General features: G+C 45.4%; 5 protein-coding genes across 5 annotated transcripts; 1 reads left to right on the top strand and 4 right to left on the bottom strand.

Moving 5' to 3' along the window:
- Positions 1-25: 25 nt before the first annotated feature.
- On the bottom strand, positions 26-2,316 carry JR316_0002483 (uncharacterized protein; the record flags this gene model as incomplete). The annotated part of the gene is made up of 4 exons (XM_047888275.1): positions 26-202; positions 251-739; positions 797-1,703; positions 2,015-2,316. 4 exons carry the CDS (start codon positions 2,314-2,316, stop codon positions 26-28), a joined length of 1,875 nt encoding a protein of 624 aa, XP_047753198.1.
- A 583-nt stretch (positions 2,317-2,899) lies between these two features.
- Positions 2,900-3,940, bottom strand: JR316_0002482 (uncharacterized protein; the record flags this gene model as incomplete). Its single annotated transcript, XM_047888274.1, has 5 exons — positions 2,900-3,373; positions 3,428-3,508; positions 3,572-3,592; positions 3,659-3,695; positions 3,753-3,940. 5 exons carry the CDS (start codon positions 3,938-3,940, stop codon positions 2,900-2,902), a joined length of 801 nt encoding a protein of 266 aa, XP_047753197.1.
- Positions 3,941-4,605: 665 nt separating this feature from the next.
- Positions 4,606-5,665, bottom strand: JR316_0002481 (uncharacterized protein; the record flags this gene model as incomplete). Its single annotated transcript, XM_047888273.1, has 5 exons — positions 4,606-5,088; positions 5,141-5,221; positions 5,292-5,312; positions 5,382-5,418; positions 5,475-5,665. The coding sequence occupies 5 exons, from the start codon at positions 5,663-5,665 to the stop codon at positions 4,606-4,608; spliced, it is 813 nt and encodes a 270-aa protein (XP_047753196.1).
- A 1,512-nt stretch (positions 5,666-7,177) lies between these two features.
- JR316_0002480 (uncharacterized protein) lies at positions 7,178-8,205 on the bottom strand (the record flags this gene model as incomplete). The annotated part of the gene is made up of 5 exons (XM_047888272.1): positions 7,178-7,636; positions 7,694-7,774; positions 7,831-7,851; positions 7,914-7,950; positions 8,006-8,205. The coding sequence occupies 5 exons, from the start codon at positions 8,203-8,205 to the stop codon at positions 7,178-7,180; spliced, it is 798 nt and encodes a 265-aa protein (XP_047753195.1).
- Positions 8,206-9,271: 1,066 nt separating this feature from the next.
- Positions 9,272-13,247, top strand: JR316_0002479 (Ankyrin and IPT/TIG repeat-containing protein C26H5.05; the record flags this gene model as incomplete). Its single annotated transcript, XM_047888271.1, has 7 exons — positions 9,272-9,525; positions 9,576-9,827; positions 9,877-10,076; positions 10,126-10,226; positions 10,274-11,475; positions 11,526-12,994; positions 13,192-13,247. The coding sequence occupies 7 exons, from the start codon at positions 9,272-9,274 to the stop codon at positions 13,245-13,247; spliced, it is 3,534 nt and encodes a 1,177-aa protein (XP_047753194.1).
- Between the last annotated feature and the right edge of the window lie 312 nt (positions 13,248-13,559).

The raw sequence follows: 13,559 nt of genomic DNA, 5'->3' as shown, positions 1-13,559 counted from the left end.
TAAGGGTACCGCAAGAGGGAGCACTTTATGGTTTGCATTGTGATCCATGCAGCACCTCATCGACCCCAGCTTGTATCTCTTCAATCCTTGCGACTACGTCGGCAAGCTCTTTCTCTTGTGCTCGTATGGATTTTTCCATCCCATCACATGCCGTTTCCCCCAAGATAACAACTTGTCGTTCCATCGTGGTTTGGAGTTTGACCTAGGAATAGTTAAACACTGAGGGGAAAAGCAGATTGCTGAAGTATACCTTGAGATCTCTTTCGAGTCCCTCACCCACTCTAGCCAAATCTTGCCACCATCTTGATTTTGACTTCTCCCATCTCCCTACTGCCCATCGGATGCTTGCAACTGCGCTCATCATACCTACTCCCATTGCAGTGCCAGCATCTATCCCAATAAACCCCAGCATACCCTCACCACTACCGAGAAGCCAGCCTAACCAACCTGCCCACCCAATCCCTGCACCTCCAACGATTCCCCCTGTCATTCCAAGAACTGCCCTCTGGCCGGTGATATGGAGGCGCATTGTCGGATACTCTATAATTTGATTGCGACGCGAAGATATGGGTTGCGTAAGACTTTCTGGTGTTAGATAATACCCTGGTGATCTTTTAATTTGCAGAAGAGTATTCTTAAGAACAGCAGTAGCAACTGTGGGATGACTGGAGAGGAGGGAGAGGGCTGATTCGGACGTCTCATTTTGTAAGGCTGCAAGATGACCTGTTTCCAATATCAACTATATGTATGGGTCAGCAAACGTAGGAAAATTATGTGCTGCGAATCAGTATAACACCTTTTTCTCGAGATTGGAACACCATGTCCGCTCTACGGCAGTTGCGACAATGTTACTAATTTCGTCCACTCTCCAGATCATTTGCCACCAAGTGAGTCTGTCCATGACTGGCCGCATATCCCGTTCAGCCTGTTTGATAGCTTCGGAGACTATATTAATGGGCGTCTTCTCATCACTCTGACCGCGACCTTGAAAAATGTCGACCTCTATCCTGGCTCGGTGCTCTTCCAGCGTCTCTTTTAACGAAGTCTGGTCAAGGAAGGCATTGTCCAGTTCGTTCCGCGTACGGAGAATGGCGACAGAAAACCAGTGCAACACATCCTGCACACGCTCTAAACCCAGCTTCCGTTGTACCGTTTTCATACTCTTAGTTGGTACCAATTTGTCATGTAGAGACTTAGTCACTTGAGATAACTGTGATTCTACGAAGTCGGTGCTGTACTTTTGAATAGCAGATGGGGAAGTTGGGTTCGCCTGCAAAATCCTGATTGCCCGGATTGCGCGTCCAGGGTCCGCTGATATAATGTGGAAATCCCTGGACTGAGTGCGAGGATGCAGCGAGTGTGTATTATGACGCGACATTTGTTGATGTACTACAGCTTCCAATTCCTTTTTCTGAAAGTTTGAGGACAATACCAGTATCGTTTTGGAAGGCAGGTGTTCTTCGAGGATGGCATTTATTGGCATTGTCACCGGGTTGCAAACAATGATGCGGATGTCGCTCTCCAGGAAAGTAGGGCTTCTGAGGATATCGCGAAGGGTTTCGTGTACCTTTGAGAACGAGGATGTTAAGGGAAGTGAAGGTGAGCGAAGTTCGGATATCTCCACCGGGATGGGAAATTGTGCAAGATAGCCTGACGAGAGGTTGAACAACGAAGGAGTGCTAACACAGGATCCGTTTTGATACCTTCAAAAAAGTGTGAATGTTCTGCTAGGCCAGATGTCAGGATATAAGTACGAACGAAAATTGTATTTTCTGGAGTGTAGGATCTAACCACCTGTTCTCCAACGCATCTAACTGGGTCTTTTCTGATGACAAAGGGTCTGCAAGCATCGCAGTCACTAGATTTTGAGCTCCTGACCAATGGTCCAGGCCGCAAACTAGATTTCGTGATAAAAGGAAATTATCAGAGGTCGCAGTTCGTTGGGATATTGGTAAACAACGCGCCTACAACTTTTGCTGATCTTTGCTCAGTTACTGCCAATAGATCATCATACGCTTTGGACAGAACTGACTCCAAAGTGTGCGATACTTCCGCCATCTGCTGGAAACCCGGCCCACCTTTCCCGACAATGCGAGGCAATAGGCTCCTCGTTTTATGCAGTAGAGTCAGTGGTTCAGGTATAGCATGCTGCGCATCCTTCTCTGATTTTGCTGAGTCTGATACTGCAGAAGTGGACGAACTGGCCAATCGTACGGAACCTCTCGATAGGTAAGAAGATGCGCTGGAACCAGAAAGGCTTGCAAGGGATTTGGCAATCACTTTACGGGTAGTTAAGTAGTTCGGGCATGGTGACATCGGTCAGGACGGTAGGCGATGTTTGGGGAATAGTCCTCCGGCGCCTAGGCGTTGGTTAAGAGTAAAAATATTCGACGCGGTTGTACGCCCAAGTCGCTCTCAGTCATATGAAGAAGTCACGTGAAAGAACATTTGATGCAATTCATGCAATGATGCCTTTTTATTGGGCGAACATACAACTTTGGCTCTGACTCTCTGGAAGGCATCGCATAAATTGAGTGAAGGTCATTCTCTATCAGTACGGGTCCGATGGCGGAAAATGCTCTGTGTTGAAGAAAAATTAAGATTCAAACTCTATGCAAAGCTCTTCAAAATTTCAAATATCATGATCAGTAGTAGTAGAGGCCAATAATAATGTACTACTCCGAGAGCCTCAATAATTAGTTTGATAATTGCACTGGGAAGTCGCTGACACTGCATTGAAACGTCTACCTCTGCGATGACAAATCACTACCGATGCCAGCAGCGTCACTAAAAGTAGAAAATACCATGAGTATTGTAGGAGAATGAAGGACATGTGTATGTTCTATAGGTGCAAGCAGCGACGTGGGATAGATGGCACCAAAATGACACAGGTACCAAATCAGAGACTCGCCGCGACCATAGCCAAACCACCAAGCTGGACAAAAAGCTCATTTAAATCCTGTAAATTCGAGGGTGTAGATCCAGTGCGATCAATCGTGCCCGTAGGAATAGCAAGACCACTCGCGGCACCAGTCAGATAATTGATAGATGAGGTTGGACTGACGGGACTGGTGCTTGAGATGGAAGAAATTGAGGACACTTTGTTTGAGAATGACAAGATCGAGCTGGAAGAGAATTTTCTGCTCGTAGTCGTGCTGCTGTGCTTGCTGGTGGTGGTGATACTGGCAGGTGCGGGCTTGGGAGTGACAGTTGGTTTACTTGTGGTGATTGGCGGTGAAACAGGCTTAGCAGGAATTGCATCCGTGAACTCCCAGTCACCAGTAAAAACACCTCCGCCTTCGGGCCATCTCCCAAGGAAGAAAGCAAAGAGGCCTTCAGTCAGATCAAGTCCACCATACGGACAGCCTGGACACTGTAAAAAAACGTATGAGTTGAAGGATAAAGCTATTAAAGAAAAATATCAGACCGTGTCGCTGATTGTAGCTGTTGTACTCTTTGAACCTAACGTCAACACAATCGTTTTAAAGCACCACCCAGGATTCATTTGCTACCAGGAAGAAAAACAATGAGCAATGCGCCAACACCGTGTGACTGCGATTCTTCCACTCACAGCAGCGTTCATCGCGACAGTCTATACATAAAACGTAAGTCAAGACATGAAATTTTTCTTTCTCTACATAGAAATGAAAAGACATACAAAATCAGTATTAACATGATGCTTTCCACACGACCCTCTGAGAAAAATGGGTCAGAAATACTGCAATGAATCGTAAATTGTAAAAAGATCGTACGCATTACCAGTTTCTTCAACATCGTAGTAGGTCCAGTGAGATCCTGCAAAGCGTTTAAAGACTTGAATATCGCTGTCGGCACGTTTTGCTAGATCCGAATGACGATTAACATGACGCGCGTTGTGAGATACACTCAGAACTGGTAGGGTCGCTGCTAGAAGCGAGATGCAGAGAATCTTAGCAAACATGATGTGCACGACAGGGGCACGCCTTTCGAGTTAAATGGTTTAGAGAGACTTAAAGGAATGTCGCGATGTAAAGAGCGTGAGCGGAACTGCGTGGAGGATGAACGAAGAAGAGATAGGTATGTCGGGTTCGAAAGGGGAATGAATTGGTGTTGTTATGCGCACATGGCCATTAGGTTGAAACTTGTTGGAAAATTATAACTCTTACACAATAACTCCCAGGAACGCCACGTTATTGATGCCATCAAAAACTTCATGAAAGTTATAAATAGATTCAGGGAATGTGGCATCGAACTCGAGTCGTCTTATGCGATTCGCGCAGTTAGTTGAAAGTGAAATTTTTCTATTCGTAACTACCGACAGTTACTAATAATCATCGCAGTTAGATAGAGAGTACCAATGTTTTCTGAAAGGAGACGAAGAAGATTATTAACCCTTATTTAGCAAGTATACATCTGCCAATCCGGCAATCAGTGCTCTCAAGGCTGTTTGCCAGATCTAACGACGCTGTCCAGTTATGTCATTTAAAAACTGTATACGCTTACAAAGGAATTAAAAAAAATATATCCTGAGCATAATAAAAGGATTTTTGTGTTCAAAGTAACACATAACGTTAAAAATATCTTGATCACATACTCTGGGAGTAGGTATATGGGACATAAGAACATCTAATCCTTTCCAGCAGCCAAAACTAGCCCGCCAAGCTGGATAATGACTGAATTTAATATCTCGATATTGGAGGTATTATTGATAGCTTTGGTTGATCCAGTGGGTACTGCAAGGCTACTGGCTAACCCGCTCAAGTATCCGACAGACGATGGGGTGCTAGTACTGCTAGCAGACATGGAAAAGATTATTGTTGTGTTTGCAGTAGCAGAAGTTGAGGTGGCTCTGGTAGTACTCGGAGTTATTGCACTTGATGCGACTGGCTTGTGTGAAGTCACGGTGGAGGTAGAAAGTGGAGGTACCAATGGCAAAGGCTTAGTGGTCTTGACCGGAGGTGGAGAAAAGAGAGCCGACGGCTTTGGAGGGGTGTCATCGATAAACTCCCAGTCGCCAATTAACACTCCGCCTTGAGTGGGCCAGTATCCGACGAAAAATGCAAAGAGACCCTCAGTGAGATCGATTCCACCGTAGTCACATCCCATACACTGCACTTGTATAAGATTTATTAAAAATGCTTCAATAACCGTGATTACTAACCGTGTCGCTTATAGTCGCAGTGGTACTTTTACCACCTTGAGTCAGCTTAATAGTTTTGAAGCACCAGTCGGGATTCATTTGCTGGAGGATAAAGTCGTGAAGTTAGACAGGGGGACATACTGCTCATATATATAGAGAAATATGGTCGTACTGCAACGTTCATTGCAACTGTCTGTTGGTTTTTTCAAGTCATCTGTTGGTATTCCGAGAAACATAATATGATTGATGGAAGATGACTCACGAAATCAGTATTGACATGCTTCGATCCGCAAGAACCGCTATAAAATCGAAGTCAGAAAAATCAAGGAAATAACATTAAATGAAGATATTTAACGGATTTCCAGTCTCGACATTGTAATATTTCCAAGTCGATCCAGCAGCGCGCTTGGGAAGTTGAAGGCCACCCGCGCCGTGCAAAGCGAGCGAGTGAGCATGTCGGTTAAGATAGTGCCAAAAACCAGAACTGATGACACATGGTATATTCAAGGCCAGAATAGAGAATACCAGAGATGCTCCGATTTTCATATGCATCAAAAAAGATTAAGCTTATTGAAGTCGTATAGTGTGGAACAAGTGTGTTTGGATAGAGAATGTAATATAAGAGTGTCAAAGGAATGATGGGGGAAAAGAGCACAATACGAGACTTTTAAATCTTTTGAGCCCTCTAGGGTAGCTATAAATTATGTATATATGATAGATTGCCCCGTTGAAATTACGGATTTGTTGTATTAACACAAACGTGATTAGTACACGTTGAAAAAACCAAATTGCGCCTCCCACAAAATTGGACAGAGGAAAAAATTAGCATTATAATTTCAAAAAACCATCATCTTTCTGGTTATGACAATCAGGCTGACATTCATCGAGCGCTCTGGGCAGCGTAAGGGAAACAGGACATTCGTGACCGAGAATAGAATTGTTATAAATAGATTACGCGGATCTATTTTTAAATCACACACACTTGCATCGTAATACGGTCACACCAGAGGTGAGCACCCGCCGTTGTAAGTTCCTCAATAAAGTGTTATGTAACAAAGCCGGGACCGAAGTGTCCCAATAGAAAGGTGCGGCTTCTGGATACTGATTACTGAGGAAACTCTGCAAAAGGGAAAAATAGGTTGAGTCGATGACCGCGTACGTGTACCACACCTTCAAGGAGTTTTTCGTAAGCTGAGGTATTCAGGCACACAAAATACAGAAAGGTAGATTGTTAGAGCCACACAGGGAAAGACAGCCAGGAACACTTAATTAGTAATACGTTGGGAAATACGATCCGAACCAGTTTTTTTTTCTTTCTTTTTTGAATCTGTTTATTATTGTGCAACAAGCAACTTGAATATAAGTGCTAAGACGCACGGGTGAGTGTTGCTCACCCATCTACGCTACCATGCCTACTTTGTACGAAGTGTCGGTATTTGTATATCTAATCGATCAACTATAGGTATATGTTTGGATATTGTTGCTTAAGGCGTCGTGTATGATAAAACTCAAACCAGTTATCTGTCTTCCTTCATTTTCCTTCATCCGATTGAGAAGCTTGTTTCATAGTTCACATCTGGCACGAGCAGGATGTAGCTTTCGAACTCACCGAGATATTTTCTATTATCTCCAGCGAGCAGCAAACTAACGGCTATGGAGCAGGTGAAAGCGACGTGGGCCACTTCTGAAAGAAGACGGAGCAGGTTGGTGCGTTTCGAGTCAGGATCATGCCGGAGGTACCTTGGTAATTGTACGGAACAAAACAAAAGCATACTAGAGCATAAACAATTAAACAACATGCAATGTGCCAGATCCATGGCCATTTTTGTGAAGTTTAACTACCATATCAAAACCAACCTTGTAAAACGACTGTACGGCAGAATATAAATAATTTAGGCGACCCAGCACCTTGATTTCGAGGGAGCCTTGGGGTATAGCGCAAATGGATGATATCGGGAAACAATGGTGAAGGTAGGGGGGCATTGGAATAGATACATGGTTATACAAGCGGAGAGAGAACAACGCAATGAACAACGCTATAAAGCGCAACCAAAGTATTTAGAGAGCGCCTGCCGCCATGGCCAGGCCTCCAACTTGGATGAGGAACTGATTAAGGTCTTGCAAATTGGAGGGAGACGAGTCGGTGCGGTCGATAGAGCCAGTGGGAATAGCAAGACCGCTCGCTGGACCACTGAGGTAATCGATAGAAGTCGATGCAATAGTTGAAGAGCTGGAGACACTTGAAGAAGTTTTGGAAATAGTAGAACTGGATATCTTTGTGCTGGTGGATGTTGGCTTGTGACTGACGATTGAGCTGGTAGTTTTGGGTTTAGCGTTTGTTGTGACGGGAGGTGGAGGAGGCGGTTTTGAGGTTGGTTTGGGAGGCGGTGGCGGAGGGGCCGCATCCGTAAATTCCCAATCCCCAGACAAAACTCCTCCCCCTACAGGCCAATGCCCGATGAAAAATCCGAATAGACCTTCAGTAAGGTCGAGTCCCCCCCACGGACATCCTGGGCACTGAGGTCGAATTACATCAGGAATGGAGCAAATCAGAATCGAGAAAAAGGCACTAACTGTGTCTGTGACTGTGGCAGTAGTTGTCTTTCCGCCTTGAGTCATCCTGATAGTTTTAAAGCACCATCCTGGGTTCATTTGCTATAGGGAAAATTTTTTGGTCAACATAGAGTCGATTAGATTTTGTTTTGTCTCACAGCAGCGTTCATCGCAACAGTCTGTGAGTCGCAGAGTCGCATGAATGAGTTAATCTAAGTTAATGATAATATACTGGACATACAAAATCGGTGTTCACATGCTTTTTCCCGCAAGATCCCCTGCATGAAATACATCAGCGTGACGGAAGTGAGATTGGGCAAAAGATAAACGAACGCGTTGCCAGTTTCAACGTTATAGTAGGTCCACCTTGAGCCTGTTACTCTCCTGAAAAGTTGGACATCAGAATCGGCACGTTTAGCCAGCTCAGCGTGCCGGCTCAAATGTGGTCCATGGCTGGATGCTGCAGCGGCTTTGGGAACGAGACAAGCCAAACTGAGAGATGCACAGAGGATTTTGGTAAGTTTAGCGTACATAGGATAGAGGTTTCAAGAACAGCAAAAGAATGTCGTGACGGAATGAATGTGTGGCTAGAACGTATGAACTGTAGGGTCGAAAAGACGTAGGCGTTCAGAAGGGAAAGTACTCCGAGTACTCCGTGTCTTTGATGGACATAGCTGAAGGCTTGGCGTGTGATTAAATCGAAATGGGCATCTTGTGTCCAGGAGACCAGAGGCAACATGAAGCGTTATAAATAGCGATCTGCCGAGAGTTGAGATTTTCAGTCAAGTAAACTCGAATGAACCTTGACGAAATCAGAAGAGTGAAAACGTATGAAGACAGCAAGGCAACTGCATTCTCCAAATGAGAAAATACCTATAATGCTTGAAAGATAAAGGGTTGTCAGGAACGAAAGTGGCCGGAATCCGGTGTTAAGCATTGACATGTCGGCTGATGAATATGATGTTTAACCTATAATATGCTGTATTAACCCAAGGTGAAGGCCTGAGGCGGCGTAGTATCGGATTTACCAACCAATTGAGCATTATCACTGAGTCGACGACGATGCCTGCAGGAAGAACAATCGTGCAATGGTGCTGGTTGAGACAACAAGTTAGATGGTCAAGTTATTGTAAATAACTTTCTTATTAACTTCTCGGAAGGAATTGGGTATGTTAATAATGCTACCCCAAAACTTTGCGAACAGTCGGAATTGAAGACCGTAGACTCGTCGTTATCGGAAAGCTATTGTGGGTCATCGGCGTTGATGTTCCCATAGATGTCTGTAGCAAAGGATTATTAGGTCAGTCAGGAATTGCATCTGAATATTTCGAAGATGCCAATCTTCTAATTGTTAGATTATTGCCAGTTCCGAGTAGATTAGACATCTGTTTGATGTGGACATGCAAGAGATTCAGAGGGGAAAGGAAGTTTATATGGTAATGGTCAACATGGAGGTCAGTTACGTTTTGCCCCAAAACTAGATATATATGGAAAAATATTTATGTGGATTTCGGAAGCTTAGCACTTCTTCTCACAAGTATTCACAAAAACGCCTTCCTGGTGTTTCGGTGTGCCCCAGTGGTCTCCGTAACCTTTGCGATGTCCACAACGTCGACAGCAACGCCAGGATCCCGTTCATCGTCTCCATTGACTCCTGAGCCTTCAGAATCTCCTGAGCCAGTCACCATTCAGGGTGAGCTAGACCTCACGTCCTCGTGGTACCTTTCAATGCAAGCAAAGTCGACACTATCACCATGGCCGTCGGAACCCTCTGTATACGCACCCCCGCATAAATCAGAAGAGGAGCAAATGCTGCGCCTAGATGACCTGATAGAGCAACACGCTTATGAGGAGTATGTCTTCTATATTGTTTACGTTCCAATCTTTCCTGACTCGACTCCAGTTCTCCTTCAGTGTTTAACTCAAGCCTAAGCTATACATCGCCTCCTACATACCCTCAGAACTCTAATAACACTCCTTTAACTCGAGACCTTCAATCCGAATCTCGCAATACCAATCCTTTAATTTCTTCTCGACACACTCCTCTTTCCCTGACAAAGCCGATACCTCCTCCCCCTGCATCTTTACCTCGTAAAACAGATTCATCTATATTGAACCAGAGGGTTGTATATCCACCTAAGGAATCATGCTTCAAGTGAGTGATTATCCCAGTGGCACTCCGAACTTCCATTGACCCATAATAGTATGCCTATCATGTTCCCTAGTATACCAGAAGGCGGGACTAAATCGCGAGTAGAAACTCAAGTCAGAGTGACCGTTGATTTGGCAGACTCAAGCTCATCCTCGGATCCGTATAAATATGACCGAATAGGGTCCTGGAAATGGTTGAAATTACCGCAAGGAACAGCAACCAAGAAACGCACAAGGAAGCAGGGGAAAATAGGTAGAATTATTTTGATTACTTTCACGTAACAACTCACATCTCGTAGCAGACCCAGATCCCCAAGACATGCTCCATCTCTCTGCTACGATAACTTGTGCGTCACCTCCCCATAACCGCGTATTAAGCTGCTCAAGCTGCCAATCACGTGAAGTAAGTAGCTCATTTTCTCTGGGGTCTCTCAATCTTATTTCAATCAGGCGAAGCGTGTGGCAAAAAAGTTAGCCGCCCGAGTGCGTCCCGCTCGCTCAGAATCCGAAGTTGAGGGCGATCCTAGCAAGCCCAGTAGACCAAAGCATCATGAAGATACTACGAGCATTATCCAGTTCAACTGTGCAGAAATCCTGGACTTTTCAACCGGTTCCGTTGTTCTTCCTCTTCGGATTACTTGTTACTGTCGTCATCATCGTGAAAAGGTTGGGTTCAATGTGCATTTCTCGATGATGGATCATGCAGGCCGGATTGTGGGCTCAGGTATGTCGAGACCGATAATGATAACCGACGATCATAAAACGTCGACTGCCAACAAACCTCATGAATTAATTGGAAGCTTTACTGCTATGGAGCCTCCGGATTGGGCGCAAGGCAGCGGGATGATCAACGAGCTTTCCTCTATCTCAGATTCCAGAGCACCCTCAAGGCGTAAAAAAGAGTTATCATCAAACACAGGCCCAATGAAACCCCGACCAAAGCCCTACGATTCCTCTTCCAAACCTAACCGCGTCTCGCGTGAGGGCAGTGTCTCTAGTGCTCCTTCTCCGTCTACATCCTATTCTCCACTCCCCGCAACGAGAGCCTCGACACCATTTTCAAACCTTCAGACTGGGGTAGTTTTAGAATCTTCTACCTCAAATATTCCTCCACCTTTACACGATGGTGTGCATGGATCCGAAACGTCGTCCCCAGATACCCTTGCCACACCCCTAGATGGTAATTCCGATATCCAAATGCCCGAACTTAGCTTTGGGGCATCGGATTTGCAGGGTGATAGGCGGCTTTCCACAGCATCTGCAACGCAACACCCCGCAAATTTGATCATGTCAACTTTACCTCATTCCATGCCATATATGTTCTTTGACCCCACACAATCATCCCAAACAGTCCAAGTACAGCCACCTACGATACATCGTCTTATACCTAACTCTGGACCAACTCATGGTGGCATCGAAGTTACAGTTCTCGGGGCAAATTTTCATCCAACAGTTCAGCTTAATTGTGTCTTCGGTGATGTGGCCGCTAGTTCGACGCAGCGGTGGAGCGACAACACACTGGTTTGTGTACTGCCTCCTCGGTCAATGCCAGGTGTTGTCGCTGTCTGGTTTGAAGGGTTTGCGAAGGCTGATGAGCAAACACATACTCCTCCTTCATTATTTACATACTCTGATGAATCAGACCGTGCTTTGTTAGTCTTTTCTTTGTCTTACTGGAATCGTTGCTTATTAATGTTGTTAGGATGGAACTTGCTTTGCAAGTAGTAGGCCTCAAAATGACGGGCAAAATCGAAGACGCTAAGAATGTCGCCATGAGAATTGTGGGGACCGCTGGAAGTGACAACTCTGATTCAAACCACGGTAATAATACTGGTATGATGCAAATGGGAACCTCTCCATCAATTCGTCCACTTCTATTCAATCAAGGTCAAGGAGATATCAAAGATTTTGAGAAACAACTCCTTCAATTACTTACGGTCCTGGATACTTCCATAGGCAGCGCAGCACCTAACGCAATCCCCACCTCACAAGCCATTTCCTACCCATCTGCGACTGGACAAACACTACTTCACTTGTCTGCCTTTTTGGGACTTTCTCATGTAACGCGCTTCCTTGTAAATCACGGCGCAGATGTCGATGCTCGAGATCGTAATGGTTTCACTCCACTCCACTTTGCCGCTCTTTCCCAGTCGAAGTTGTGCTCTAACATCTTATTGCAGGGTGGAGCCGACGTGGAAATTGTCAATTCTCTAGGAAAGACGGCATATGAGATCGCCACCACAGGGTTCTTTGAAGAATTACCTTCGTCTTTATACTGTGATAGTGACAGTGATGGCGAATGGTCGGAAGACGAGGATGCCAACCTAGGAGATGCTGAGGGAGATGATGACCTTCCATCTCGCCGCGTTATAAACCGTCGCGTCTCTCGCCGACTGTCCCGACTGAGCCTACTGCAGTCTGGTCGAGGAACACCCAGACGATCGGTGGATGTGTCTCGAGCGGCTACGCCTCCACCACCACCTCCTCCTCCTCCACCTCCTCCCACCATCGATGTTGGCAGCGAAGACGACAAGAAAGGAGAGGTTGATTTAAACACTGCTGACGCCAAGCGTGCGGCCTCCTTCATGGAGAAAATGATTCAGCGCACCCTAGCCCAGATACCTGCCCAAGGAATCATCCCAAATATGCCCCAGCTTCCTTTACCACATCTTCCTCACTTGCCTGATCTTCCTGCCGTCCCATGGGGTGCACTGCCACAACTGCCCATGGTGTTCCCTGTATTTGTGCCAATGATGCCAGGCTGGCCCTCATTTTTTGGTGGCGAGCCAGGAACAGGAGCTCCAGGAGAAAGGATGCACAATGAAGGAGAGGGTGGTCCACCCAATATGGGCGCTGGTGCTGTTGCTTTGCGAGCTGCACAGGAGTGGCGTGCGACTTGGGAAAAATGGGTCGCATTGGCAGTGGCAACGACTGCTAGACAGCAAACTGAGGAACTTCCCCCTCCTGTGTATACTCCTCGTGCAGGCGATAATGAGTCAGTACAGATATCAGCGCAGACTCAAGACGATGCTGAAGCTCAGGAGCCTTCTTCCTCCTCCACCCGCCCCTCATCCGAAATTCGCCCTGTTGGATACGATAGCACTCCGGTGCCAGATAAAGTCGTTGAATCATTTGGATATCAGCCTCCTGCAAACCAAACCCAAAAAAAACGTGAGTTCTCCCTTTATCGGTTTGACTACCTATTAATCACTAGCTTTCAGATGATCGTATGTTATTGCTGTTTTGGTTACCAATTCTTTTTTGTGAGTATATTCTATTCTAATTAATCACCGTGAAAACAAACCTGACTACGAATTTCAGTGTCTATGCTCTGGGCTTTTCATAATGGCATACGCTTTGCCTTTCAGACCATCAAGATGGCCCTTCCAATGAGGATCCCTCTTCAATGAGTCCACATAAATAATTTTAGACTGATATTTCAGTATTCTGTTCCATTTGTTACTTTTATTGTTCTAGCCTCCCCATGTAGGATTCTTGCTGTTTGTTGTTCACGGATGGACATGCCTTTATTTAGTGCTGGCATTAGCTGGTCACATATCCTAGCGCTTTCTTTCCTTGTATTACTACAATTTGTTATTAGATAATCAAGAATGGTTTACAAGTTTGGATGGTACAAAGAATTTGTTTGGTGGCAGGTTCACGTCCTGATTGTGGGAATAATTGAGAACAACGCGTGCACCGCGATTCAAACAAGCAAAACGAGGCTTGAGCGTGA

This window comes from Psilocybe cubensis, chromosome 2 (assembly GCF_017499595.1).
Source record: "Psilocybe cubensis strain MGC-MH-2018 chromosome 2, whole genome shotgun sequence".
NCBI lineage: Eukaryota > Fungi > Basidiomycota > Agaricomycetes > Agaricales > Agrocybaceae > Psilocybe > Psilocybe cubensis.
The sequence above is the reverse complement of the archived record's forward strand: the minus strand, read 5'-3'. Positions and strand labels throughout refer to the sequence as shown.